This window comes from Rhinoderma darwinii, chromosome 1, assembly GCF_050947455.1.
Source record: "Rhinoderma darwinii isolate aRhiDar2 chromosome 1, aRhiDar2.hap1, whole genome shotgun sequence".
Taxonomy (NCBI): domain Eukaryota; kingdom Metazoa; phylum Chordata; class Amphibia; order Anura; family Rhinodermatidae; genus Rhinoderma; species Rhinoderma darwinii.
The window spans coordinates 324,230,381-324,244,728 of NC_134687.1; the positions used below are offsets into that span (position 1 = coordinate 324,230,381).

Here is a 14,348-nt window from a genome sequence, read left to right on the forward strand (position 1 = left end):
GCGATATCAGTTGTGTTAATTTTTATTTTTTTTAACATTGATTTAGGGGAAAAATGTGAAGGTTTTTTTTTTTTTTTTTGAACTTTTAATACCTTTTTTTTATCATAGAAAAAACCTTTATTTAACATTTTTTTACTTTGTTTATTAGTCCCTTATTAGGGCTTCAAAGGAGTACAAAGTTGGCAGTCAAGGGGGCGTTTATTAGGCGGCCGGGCTGCCATTACGACCATTATCACCGGCCGATTGCTGGGGAGTGTGTTTTGAGGGGGTGCCCCCCTGATTCTAACTATATAAATGCCGCGGTTGTGATCTTTTATTCCGCCCGATGGAGTGAGGTGTCGGCTGTATAACACAGCCGTTACCCGCTGAGTATGAAGTGCTCAGCCCGTGAGCGCGCTCCATACTTCCCCTTGGCGACATTTGAGTAACAGTACATCGTGTGTCGCCAAGGGATTAAGCCATTTCAGAGGCAAAGCTTTGAGTAGAGCACATATAAAAGCAATATACTACAATACATAAGCATTGATGTGTTTTGCATGAGTGATGTAACAAGCAATCACATGGTAAAGTTCCCTAAAAGGACTAAAAAAAAAAAGTTAAAAAAGGTTAAACAAAAGTTACAAATAAAAACTTTTCCCATAATTCACAAAAAATAATGTAAGCAATAAAAAAGTAAACCTAATTTAGTATTGAAGCATACAAAAAAGTTTGAACTAGTAAAATATCGCATTATTTAACATCCCGGTTGAACGTCTTTGAACAAAAAAATTTTTGGGGTTGCCCTACTTCCCTCAAAAAATGGAATAAAAAGTGATAAAAAAGTCATATGTACCCCACAATGGTACCAATAAAAATAACAATTTTCCCTATAAAAAAAAAAACAAGCCCTCATAACTGCTCCAGCGACGGAAAAATAAAAAATGTTATGGATCTCAGAATGTGGCGACGCAGAATTTTTTTTTTTTAATAAATTGTTTTTACTTTGTAAAAGTAGTATATTATGAAAAAAGATTTCAATTTGGAATGGCAACATCATATTGACCCACAGAATAAGGTTAACATCTCGTTTTTACCACATGGTGAACACTAAAAACAAAACCCATAGAACAATGGAGGTAATTGTTTTCAGTTTTCCAGTACATTATATGGTGCATTAAATGGTACCAATAAAAACTACAACTTGTCCCACAAATAACAAGCCTTCATATCACTATGTCGATGGAAAAAACAAAACTATGGATCCTGGAATGCAACGATGGAAAATGAAAAAAATAAATAAAGTAGCTGTGTCTCCAAGGGGTTAAACTTCTTTTTTTTTTTTTTTAGCCCCTCTATGGGACTTGACCATGTGATCCCCTGATCCTTTCTATAATACATAGTTATACTTCTGTATGGCAATTTTTTATGCCTGTCAGGGCCTAATAAGCTCTTGTACATTGTAGATCTGGGGACCATTACACCCTCTCGGTACACCGTGATCGCGCCAATGTGCTTGAAGGGGGAGCACTCCCCTCTGTAAATCCACTTGAATGCCGCAGTCGCTATTGACTGCGCCATCTAAAGTGTTTAATTGATGGTATTAGTTTTCTTCGATCCTTCAGTTACAGTGGGGTATTTTTCCTGCTGGTATCCGCAAGTGAAACCGCGGGTACAGCTTCTGTGCCCACACCATCACTGGCCGCACACTACAACGTACTATTATGCCGCAGGACTGGAAGGGCTAATGAACATCAGTTAGACATGTCATATAAGTGCGATCACTGGGACCTCCACTGACCCTGTGGCTGTGCATGCAATTAATGAATCTGCAATTTGGAATCAACTTTACTCTACTTTAAATTCCACTGTAATAATTATTTCTGTCAGTTTTATTTAGATGTAAATTATTTATTTCACATTTTTGTGCAGAGAAGTGATGGAGGAGCCCGATGTTTTCCTGATCTTCGTGTTGGGGTTTTCCATGAAATTGTGCCAATGGGTGTTGATCCACAGATAATTAGTTATAAAGAAACAGGTATGTGAATGAATTACAGAAGTCCAGCAAATTCCAGTTATCTGATATGTTCTGGTATGCCGCCTGGGAAATAAAAGCTTTTGACCTCTACATGTAGTTATCTGGTAACAAGCTCTGTATTGACTGTTGGCCTTGTGCAAAAGATGAGCAGATCTCCTTGAACTCTTGCATCTCTTGTGATCTGTTCTAAGGGTATGTTCACACATTGTGGATTCTGTCAGGATTTAGGCGTGGATTCCATTGGCTACGCATGTAAATGTGGGTATTTTACACCCCACTGACATGCTCCGGAAAAAATCTGCACCGAGTAATGTCCGTGCCGTGGATTTAAAAATCCACAGCATGCTCAGTATTGATGTGGATTCTACACTGGAAAGCTGGAGATAAGCCCTTTGAACATCAATTGAGCTAATCCATGTGCGGATTGGCAAATCACTGCTGAGTTTCGGCTGCAGATTTCTCCTGACAATTATGTTCAAAATCCACGGTGCAAATCCTCACCATGTGAACATACCTCATTGAATAGAAGACACTTCAGTGTTTGTGACAATAGGACATTACTACTTACAAATAATTATCTATTCTTGATAGTTACATTTAAACTTGAAAATCTGTTTATAGTGTAACTCGAAATATAATGACTTAGGCTGAGTTCACACGTTGAGGATTTGAGGCAGATCTCACACTTTTACATTATAAAGGATAAATTCCGCAATGAAAATCTGCGACTAATCCGAAACATGTGAACTCAGCCTTTAAATAGGCTCTGTCACCACATTATAAGTGGCCTATCTCCTACATAAGGAGATCGGCGCTATAATGTAGGTGACAGCAGTGCTTTTTTATTAAAAAAACTTTTCACCATGTTATTAGCGATTTTAGCTTTATGCTAATGAGTTTCTCAATGGACAACTGGGCGTGTTTTACTTTAGACCAATGCGTTGTACAGAGGAGTGTATGACGCTGACCAATCAGTGACCAATCAGCGTCATGCACTCCTCTCCATTCATTTAGACAGCGCATAGGGATCCTGTTAGATCCTTATGTGCTTTCTTATACTAACACATTAACGATACTGAAGTGCTTAGACAGTGAATAGACATTCCACGGGATGTCTATTCACAATCTCTACACTTCATTACTGTTTCTGTAGTAGTTACAGCAGAGGACGCGTAATCTCGTTGTAACCTGTCATTTACTGCGTAATCTCGCGGGATTAGCCTTGCTCTGCTGTAACTACCACAGAAACATTAATGAAGTGCAGAGATTATGAATAGACATCCCGTGGAATGTCTATTCACTGTCTAAACACTTCAGTATTGTTAATGTGTTAGTATAAGACAGCACACAGCGATCTAACAGGATCCCTATGCGCTGTGTAAATGAATGGAGAGACTCCCACTTTGTCTAAAGTAAAACACGCCCAGTTGTTCATTAAGAAACTCATTAGCATAAAGCTGAAATCACTAATAACGTGGTGAAAATAGATAGTTTTTTTAATAAAAAGCATTACTGTCACCTACATTACAGCGCCGGTCTCCTTATGTAGGAGACAGGGCACTTATAATGTGGTGACAGAGCCTCTTTAAAAACACTGCAGGGTATTTTTAAAAAGACATTTGCTCACTTAAAATGTTGTTTTTTATTACATTAGCTACACATCTAACTCCAGAGGAGTTTCATAAAAGACTGGAACAGTATTTGTCTGCTGCACAAGGGGAAAAGGACACAATTTTATTGGACTGCCGCAACTATTATGAAAGCAAAATTGTAAGTATTTATACCAAAATATTTGGATTGCAGTGTTACAAGTGTGATGCACTTTCTGCTGTACCAGATATACACAAAATGATACTAGACAAAAATCAAACATAAGCTGCTTTTCCCTGCAAGCCCTGAGAATGTGTAGGGAAGAGCAGCTTGACAAGTACTTCTACCTTTACACTCCTTGTGGTCGTCGTGCATGGTGAACAAGTGGTTTAAGAAATAGAATAGTCACATATTAGTGTTGATACAATAGTTCCAATCACAGAAAATTGCCCATATGTTCCTTTCAGTGCTGTGCCCATAAAATAGTGAAGTGACAACTGAGTAAAATATACCTTTTAATACCGTGTTTCCCCGATAGTAAGACACCCCCGATTGTAAGACGTATCGAGGGTTTCAGGGGGGTCGGCTAATATAAGCCGTACCCCGAAAGTAAGACCTATGTCTTACTTTCGGGGAAACACGGGGGTATTGCCGCCTCCTGCCCACTTCCGCGCCGCCCCCCTCTCCATACGTCTCCATCAGCGGCAGGAGCACGGCTGTTATACACAGCCTGGCTCCTGCTGCAACTGCCGGAATCGAAGCGCGCGCCGATTCCGGCAGTTTAACCCATTAAATGCCGCTGTCAATAGTGACAGCGGCATTTAATGTGTTTGACAGAGGGGGGAGCTCCCTCTGTCACCCGATCGGCGCCCCCGCAAACAAATCGCGGGTCGCCGTCGGGTTTCCATGACAGCCGGGGGTCTAACAAAGACCCCCAGGTCTGCCTTCAGCATCTGCCTGTTAGGCGATGCCGGAGGCATGACCTAATAGGTTGCCTGTCAGTTTTACACTGACAGGCAATAATGCTTCGGTATACTAAGTATACCAAAGCATTATATATGCGATCGGCACATCGCATAGTGAAGTCCCCTGGTGGGACTAAAAAAAAAAATGTAAAACAGTTAAATAAAGTTTGTGAAAAAAAAATAAAAAATAATTCGACAATTTTTTTCCAATATAAGACATACCCCGAAAGTAAGACATAGTGGGGCTTTTGGGGATAAAAAGAAAGTAAGACACTGTCTTACTTTCGGGGAAACACGGTAGTAACTCGTTTTAAAAACAGGGGTAACACACTGGTGCACTTTGGGGTTTGTACTATTGTTGTGCCCAGGATAAATGCTGGTTCCAGTAAAACATTGTTACAAACACTGAGATATATTTATCGTAATGACTCAGTGTTTTTTGTTTAATAAATTTTTTCATTTTCACGGTGGGGCTCATTTCACAGTGGTGTGTTACCCCTGTTTTTAAAACGAGTTACTATTAAAAGGTATATTTTACTCAGCTGTCACTTCAGTGAACCTTCTAATTTTTTCATATTGTGGGAGCACAATTATATTTATATCAATTTATACAGTGAATTCCCATAAAATAGTGGTAACCACTCCATGCAAAAAGAGTCTGCTGCCCTGTTATTATTGCATTAAAAGTTTATTATTATCTTTTGTTGCTGGTGCCAGTGGTGGTGCTCTTCTCCCTCCCCCACAACTATGTCCTTTGGTCATTTATCAATGATCAATTTGTGTATTTACACTTGGAGATTATTGTGAAGAACAATTTATAAAATGTATTGTACCGATAATGTGTACTTGTAACTCAAACTTTCTATTTATGATGACAAGAGACATCAAGAACTAAACAAATGTTCTACTTGTGTGTTCCTTTTAGGGACAGTTCCAGAACTGCCTAGCTCCAGACATCAGGAAATTCAGCTACTTCCCAAACTATGTTGATCAAAATCTGGGTTTTTTTAAAGATAAAACGGTGTTAATGTACTGTACTGGAGGAATTCGCTGTGAACGCGGTTCTGCTTATCTCAGGTCAAAGGTAACATTTTCTTCCTAATTTTAGCTATCCACCGTTTATAAAGCTATCCTTTATTTTGCTAATTTAAGCTGGTGTTGCAAGGCCTCAAAAGTCCAACATTGTTTTTCAGGTAAAAAACAAAACACCGGCTTAAATTTTATAAATAAAATAAAAAAAGATTCTACCATACTTGCTCTCATTACCATGTGTGCATATTTTGTCGATTTTCTCCTATAAGTAATGACCCTTTGAAACTAGGGTTTGGCAATTAATAATAAAAGAAAAAACCGGAAACCGAAATTCAGCGCAAATAACCGACATAAACTTGCACATTTCGTTTTCCCGGTTTAAACTGTATCTGCATCTTCAGGACACAGGTACGGTTGAATCCAATGGTAGAGCAGGTGGCCGTAAGGTCCCTGCTCTACCATTCACTATGATTAGACGCGAAGTCTCACAGGACATAGGTATAAAGGTGGGAGAAAAAATCTCAACCACCCATTTAACACAATTAGAGATAAAGACTCTAACAATACATAATAAACCAGAGAAAAAGAGTCCGTATATATCCACATATGAAGAAATTACACATCTTTATTGATAATAAATACACAGAATAACAAAAAACAGAGAATCTAAAAATGAATCCTTGACTAAGTCACAGTTACCAATATTGAACGGAATATTAAGTCACATAAGAGTATACAGGTTTAATTGATAATCAAAATTACTCCTACACAGGGTATATCTATAAAAATTTATAAATAATAAGATGTAAATACAAAGAGTACAGCAGACCAGACCATTAGACCGTTTGCCTAAATGAACTAGTGTTCCTAAGGAAATAGCAAGTGTCCCTATGAATCCAGTAAATGCACTTACCCATATTGAGGAGAATCGTGTGACCCAGAGTGTGGAAGTGCGCCCCGACGCGCGTTTCGCTTATAGCTTTCTCAAGGGGTGCCGGTATTATGGTTGTGCCTAGTTTAAGTAAAGGTCTTCGCTGTCCTTTAATCATAGTAAGCCAATCAGGCGCCGATATGAGCGGCGCCTAATTGACAGTGGTGGCGCCCAGGGATGACGCACAGGGATACACTGCCAATGAACGTCACTATCTCACTGCGCATGCGCGAATCCCGGGACGCGTCACCAGGGAAACAGCGCAGGCGCAGAGCCGGAAAGACAGCCCATCGGCAGGAATCGGCGTCCCATCTACTTATTCTACCTAACGATCCCAGTAGGAAAGTGAGTATGTGTATGTGAAAGGTAATTAAAAGGAGAAAGACCCCCCAGAATTGCAACTCTCTTCATGAATCCATTATACATACAAAGTTACTCACTCTTATAATCGGTCCTAAACAGTGCCATCTAGTGGATAAATTGAAAAATAAAAAGACTAACTAAATCTCGAGACATAGTGCATTGTGAGTAGATTTTAGGATATAAATCTCATTAATTGTATTCAAATTTAATACACAAGTGTTATTGTACATGATCAATAATACAAATAAATAATTAAATAAATAAATACATATTGCAAGTGCATATACATTAGATAATATAAAGGAATTTTTGTTGTATACAGTGAATATTATAATAAAGTGTAATCATCAATTTCATAAATTAAATTAAATGATATGACCATAACATTCAATTTACGTTATATAAGAAACAAACAAAAAAACAAACAAACAGTGAATAAGGCAATACAGAGTATGCAAATAAAGGAAGTGTACGAGTGCATATTAAAGCACAAATAAGAAATATATACATAATAAAATATGAAAAGTAAAATAGAATAATATAAAAAGCAACAACAAAAAAGCACAGACAACCACAATAGTGTTATGACTAAAAGACTCAATAACATAAGTACATATATAATAACATAAGTACATATATGCATGTAAAGTATAATAAATTACATTAGTAATAGAGAGTATATTGTAAAAAATACTAAGGAGAGTGAAGATGGAGTGAACGCTTCTTCTATCCATGATTCGTCCTGGACTTCACGTTGGTGGCATATATATAGGACAGAGATACCGAACTTTAATAGGTATTCAGATCTAGGCACAATCTAAAATAAGACAGAAAGCACTTTAATATCATATTAAAAAGTTAAAAGAATAAAAACCGGTAGAAATATCACAGGAAGGCTGCAAAGCTCAAGTTTTCATTTAAACCTATAGGCGTCATGGTGTTCAGAACTGAAATCCATCTGCATTCTTTTTGGGCCAACATTGTCTTCGCATCTCCACCTCTGACACCACAGTGTACCCGGTCAATCCCCCTAACCTTAAAGCTCTTAGGGTCTCCCCCGTGCCAGAGCTTAAAGTGTTTGGGGATGGTTTTGAGTGATGTTAGGTCCTCAATTTCCCTTGCCGCTATTATGTCCCTAACGTTTTCTCTGATGCGAATTTTCAATTGTCTGGTGGTCAGGCCCACATAAACTTTAGGACAACCACATGTAGCATAGTAAACCACGTAACTAGTATTACATGATATGTAGTCCAGAATTTTAAAAGTTCGTTCGCCACCTGTAGATGTGAACGTGGTTGATCTAACCACATTGACACAGGCCACACAGTCACCGCATGGGTAACAGCCCTGAATAGGGCCTCTGGTTGAGAAAGGGTGCATTTGTTTGGGCACGTAGTGACTTTTGATGAGGATATCCTTGAGGTTTTTAGACCTCCTAGCCGTCATCTGGGGATTTTTTTTTTGGCAGTGGGGTTGAAAAGGCGTGTTCAGTCTGCAGGACCGGCCAATGTTTCTTTAATATTGACCGCATTGTTTCCCATTGGTTATTAAAAGTTGAAATAAATCTAACCACGTTCTTGTCCTTAGTCCCGGTCTTAACAGGGTGTAAAAGTGTCGTCCTGTCAATATTTTTAGCCCGTCTGTAGCCGTTCTTGATACATCTATTACTATACCCTCTTTCTTGGAAGCGTGATTTTAAATCCCTAGCCTGCCTCTCAAAGCTGGCATCTGAAGAGCAAATCCGCCTCATCCTAAGGAACTGACCAACCGGGACAGCCTTAAAAGTGGAATGCACGTGTGCCGATGTGGCGTGTAGTAAAGAGTTAGTAGATGTCTCCTTTCTGAACACATCCATCTGCAGTATCCCGTGGGTATCTGCCTCGATGGATATGTCCAGAAAGTTGACCTTGTGTATATTGGCCACATACGTCAATTTGATATTGCGGTCATTGACATTCAGTTCTTGCATGAAACCGAGAAGCATTTCCTCCGTCCCCTGCCAGATGAATAGTATATCGTCAATATACCGCAACCAGCACTGCACATGGTCCACGGCGTGGGCCCCGTCACCATGCAAAACCTGCCTCTCCCAAGCTCCGAGAAACAGGTTAGCATATGACGGTGCGCACGCCGCCCCATGGCAGTGCCTTGTTTCTGTAAGTAAAATACATCCCTAAACACAAAAAGATTGTGAGTCAGGATGTACCTTAGTAAATCCACAATCAAGTCACAAGTTTGGCTGTCCCAGTTGCTCATCCCCAGGAAGAGGCGGACAGCTTCAATTCCATCCTCATGTCTGATGGAAGTGTAGAGGGACTCCACATCTGCCGTTACCAGGATCATGTTCGGCTCTAAGGTGATCCCGTCCAAATGGGTAGGTACGTCTGTGGTGTCCCTTACATATGAGGGCAAGCATTCGACCAGCGGTTTCAAGTAATAGTCGATGAACTTACAGATTGGTTCACAAAGACCTCCAATTCCCGACACAATCGGTCTTCCGGGTGGATTTGTCAGGTCCTTGTGAACCTTCGGCAGCAAGTAGAAAGTCGGGATTTTGGGGTAAGTCACAGTTAAACCTTCAAGGATTTTTTTAGAAATTATTCCCTTTTCAAAAGCCAAGTTCAAGATCTGTCCTAATTCAGAGGAAAAGGCCCCTATTGGGTTATATGTCATTTTAGAGTATGTCTGTTTATCCCTAAGTTGCCTAAAGACCTCTTTTTCATACAATGTAACGGGCCAGATAACGATATTTCCCCCTTTATCCGCTGCCTTGTATACGACATCGTCATATGCCTGTAATTCCTTCAAGGCAGTCCGTTGGGAGATTGTTAGATTATCATAATGTCTATTGGTTGAAATGAGTTTAAAGTCACTTACTACCAATTTAGTAAAAATCTCCACTTGTGGACAGATCGTCAAAGGGGGAAATCTCGTTGAACGTGGTAATATAGATCGTGGGAACGTACCTTGTTCTGGGCTTTGTTCAAGTAATAAGTCCTCAAGGGCCAGTAATGCTTCGCGCTCCACATCGCTATTTAGTCCCAGATCTCTTTCACCCCTGCTGTGTAGTTTTTTTAAAATCAGTTTGCGTGCGAATAGGTGTAAATCTTTTAGTGCTGTGAAGAAGTCAAAGGGGTTACTTGGGGAGAAGGTTAGTCCCTTACTTAAGACGAAATGCTGTGTGTCAGAGAGGACATGTGAAGACAAGTTGATTACCTCTAGACTGTTCTTGTATTTCTTCCCGCCCTGGAATGCAGATGGCGTTTTCCGTTTCGTGGCTTGTCTCTCCCTATTCCGTCTAGGGAAGGCTATCTCTTGAGGGTTCTGGGATATGTCTCCATTGCGTCCACCCCTTACAAGCTCCTCATTGGAGGCCGCAGAAGAAACTGAACCCGACCTCGAACGAGAGAGTGAATGAGTCCTGTGTCGTCGCCACTTATAGACTCTATTTTGTTGAAAATCATTAGTATCTCTCTGGAATTTAGTGGTTTTAATTGAGCAAATTTCCTGCTCCCATTTTTGAAATTCTTTGTCGAGGTCAGTGTTCAGTTTCTCCAGCGCCTCATTTGATAGATCCTGTTTAATCTTGGTCTGGATTTCCTCAATCTCAATTTCCAAACCAGTTAAGGTTTCTACCATTCACTATGTATCGCCAGACGCAAGGCAGTGACGTCTTTTGTGAGGGGGCATCTATGGGGGACTTTATACTGTGTGGAGGGCAGTTATAGCGGCATAATACTGTGTGGAAGTTAGTTTTAGGGGCATTATACTGTGTAGAGGCAGTTATGGGGCATTATACTGTGTAGAGGCAGTTATGGGGCATTATACTTTGTGGAGGGCATTATACTGTGTGGAGGGCAGTTATGGGGGCTTTATACTGTGGAGGGCAGTTATAGGGGCATTCTACTTTGTGGGGGCAGCTATGGGGTATTATACTGTTTGGCGAGCACTATGGGGGCAATATACTGTGTGGGGGCAGTGTCGGAGTATATTATATACCGTAGTATACAGCAGGCTCGGGACACATTAATTCAATGGCGTGGCATGCAAAAATGGGTGGGACCTAAATAGTCATTCATTAATCTTAATCGTGGTTATCAATTAATCGTGATTTTGATTTGGGTAATCGCCCAGCCCTATTTAAAACTATGATTTATGCCTGGCACTCCCTAATATAATGATCAAGGTTCTCCCTTCACAAGCGTGCTGGTTCCAGTTATAGAGTGGAGAGTGATGGGGATTCCCCACTGCTCCCATCAAGAGGTTTCTTGTAATGTATTGATTGGCATTGTGACCGCACCTGGGAGGACCCCATTCACTGAATCCAGACTGCACCTGTAATTTACTGATGGTGCCTTAAAGGAAGGCAGCTGGAAACGTGGTTATCCCTTAGCCATACTCCTGCTTGTAAAGGCAGTGATTCTAATAATAACTTTACATTACGGAACGGCTCATAATGCAGTTTTGGAATTTTAAGTTGCACCAAACTGGGCCTTAAGTTTTATGACAAGTTATATTATCCAGTAATTGTGGATCATGTAATATTATTTTTTTTTTTTTATAGCGGTTAATTTTCAACTAACTTACTTAAATTGTGTGTTTCATAGTTTTTTTTATTTCTACAATAGGCTGTGTGCAAACAAGTATACCAACTTAAGGGAGGCATCCATAAATACTTGGAACAATTCCCAGATGGATTTTTTAGAGGGAAACTGTTTGTGTTTGATGGACGCTACGCAATATCTTCTAATGATGACATCATATCTAGTAAGTATTTACTTCTGGAAGACTTTAATCACAGATGTATTGCAAGGACAGCATGCCATCTTTATGGCAATGAGACAGAACTGTTAATACAATAGGTTTATATCATTGGGGGACACAACACCCTTGCCACTAGAAAGCTGACAATAGGTAGGAGAAAGTCTTGACTCCACCGAGGCAGACCATACTACCCTTTCCACAGGCACTGGCTTAATCAATTTTTAGATATCAGGTCTGCTTATTTTTTTTGACATTTTAGTTTAATTTATTTTCTTTCCTGTAGCTGCAGGTGGGTTGTCGGCCTGTTTACAGCCTCGTCAACCCCCTGTGGGTGCTGGGAAACGAGGCAGTTCTCACCAGGTGTCCCAGTAACCCCACTATCGGTTTGCGGTTACTAAAGAGGTGACCCTGCACACACCTGAAGAATTCGGGGGGTGAATATGAAATCCCCCTACACCCAGGGTGCCCCCCCCCTCTGAAGACCCAATCTAGACACGGGGCAATACCCTTTATTATAAAGGGGGAAACCCTACATCAATGTCTGGCTCTGTGGGTGTCCCCCCTCTGGGAGATTCTATCTTAGGGCTTTATAAACTCTTCCTGTCTAATGGGGGCATGCCCTTAAATTGGGGTAGTGAGTCCATATCTCGGTGAGGGGGACAATACTTTGTAAAATGTTGCATTATGCTATGTCTCCTAACGATTGCAGCACTGCCGTTGTCCTCACTTCAAGCAGTAAAGTGAACGAGTGCCTTGATGTGCTGCTCTTTCCCTCAGTGTCCTATGGCCAGGCTGGTACCTTGGTACAAATTACCTGGAGGGAGTCCTCTCTAGAAGTGCGGCAATTAAAAGCGGGACGGCCGTTTGGAAACGCAAGCTTCTGTAGAGGCAGAACTTGCTCATTCCGCAGCGTTGCCTCCCATAGATTCTTCGTGCCAGAATTTATTTTCTCTCAGGAGCCAAGCAGTACCAGGGGTCCCGTAGGGCTGAATCCTTCTTTTTTCTTCAAAGGGGTCACTTATTTTTATTCAGCAGTTGCTGTTTTCCCTCTAATTGTGGGAACTTGAGATCAGGGGCCATAACAGTGTTTTTTACATGAGACAGGCAACGCAGGTGGACATGACCCTGCCGTATCTGTGCCGGTCATAATAACAACCTTCCCCTTTCTGCCCACAGTGTCTGCATTCCAGGACCCCCCAGAATGCCGACCCCCCCAGCATGTTTCACCCCCTGAATGGGCCAGGTTCTTTTTAGACTATCCCAAAACATGGTTGCGTCTTGACGTCCTTACCTTTCCAGATAGCGGCCAAACTCAATGACCCTCCTTCCTCTCCATGGATACCACATCACATAAGAGGTGCAGAAGTACTAGACACAAGTCTCGCTCTTCTTCAGGTTGCCGTCACAGGTCCCCTGTTAGAGTCATAAATGGAAGAACTGCTTCCAACCAGGATCAGTTACCCGTCTCTAGTGTATGCTCCAATTTGGATTCAGAATCTGAGCAGGAATCACAACTGACATCGACCATGCAGATGTTGATACGCGCTGTCAGGTACACCTTTCGTGTAAAAGATGATCCCATCAACCCTTCTCAGGAAGAAGAACCCTTCTAGAAACCAAAGCGAGTTAAAGGAGATTTTGCGCAAGGAATGGAAACATACTAATAGGCGTCTGTTTTAAAAACGGATTAATACTCTGTTTCTTTTTCAGGAAGAACTGATCTCTAAATGGTCTATTTCTCGGTGTCTAAGGGTACCACCAACCCACTGTCAGATGCGGCATCACTCGGTGATCCTCTTGACAAGAATCTGGTTCTCCAGACCAAGTCTGCATTCTGGGCTGCAGATTTTGCCCTGCACCCAGCCTTCGCATCCATCTGGGTGAGTAAGGTTTGCTCGGTTTGAAGTAAACACTTGCATTATTCTATCTCGGATGATGCATCGCAACAGGATATGGCTAACCTAGTGTTTCAGTACATGCCTCAACGTTTTTTTCTGAGGCTCCCCTTGACTCAAACCACTTAAATGCCCGTGCTTCGGCAAATTTTTTTGCCATCCGGGGTTCCATTGGGCTGAACTCTAAGTCCCCTTTTTTTTGTAGGCGGAAAAATGTGCCTCAAAGGTCCTTCAGGAATTTTGAGGCAGATTTTTACCTGCCGGCAGAACATTTGCTGCGGTTTTTGTGGCGTTTTTCGGCCACGGTCATTAATTGCCTCACGGGCAAAAAAACATTGCCAAAACCGCTTTCTCTGCCTCCCATTGATCTCAGTGGGAGGTAGGAGACTAAAACGCCCGAAGAAAGGGAATGTCGCTTCTTTTGAAATCAATGGGAGGCGATTTTGGTCTTTTTTGGCACTGTTTCCAACATGGTTTCTGCGTCAAAAACAGCGGCAAAATACTCTGTGTGACCTAGCCCTTAGGCAGCTAATCGGGCTTTCAAAAAAAGTCCTCGTTGGCCTTTCCTTTTTCAGTAGCAGACCTTTTGGATGACATCTGGAATTTATTTCCGTGGCAACTGGTGGTAGTCAGAGGTTTCGTTCCTTTCTTACTGCCTTCTCCGAGAGTTCGTTTTTTTTTTCTCAGAAACCAGTCAAGAGGACTGCCTGTTCTCCCGAGCCCGGACGCCATTTCCTTCTAGTGCGGACCTGGTCGGCTACAGTGCCCTAAGGTCCAGAGCCCTCATCGGCCAA

At 41.3% G+C, this 14,348-nt stretch overlaps 1 protein-coding gene across 1 annotated transcript in view; it reads left to right on the forward strand.

Moving 5' to 3' along the window:
• TSTD2 (thiosulfate sulfurtransferase like domain containing 2) overlaps positions 1-14,348 on the forward strand; it is a 48,160-nt gene that overhangs the window by 26,397 nt on the left and 7,415 nt on the right. Inside the window, exons 6-9 of the mRNA XM_075825631.1 lie at positions 1,909-2,014; positions 3,669-3,784; positions 5,495-5,653; positions 11,524-11,662. Of these exons, the coding sequence (XP_075681746.1) occupies positions 1,909-2,014; positions 3,669-3,784; positions 5,495-5,653; positions 11,524-11,662 (520 nt within the window). The remainder of the gene's footprint in view (positions 1-1,908; positions 2,015-3,668; positions 3,785-5,494; positions 5,654-11,523; positions 11,663-14,348) is intronic.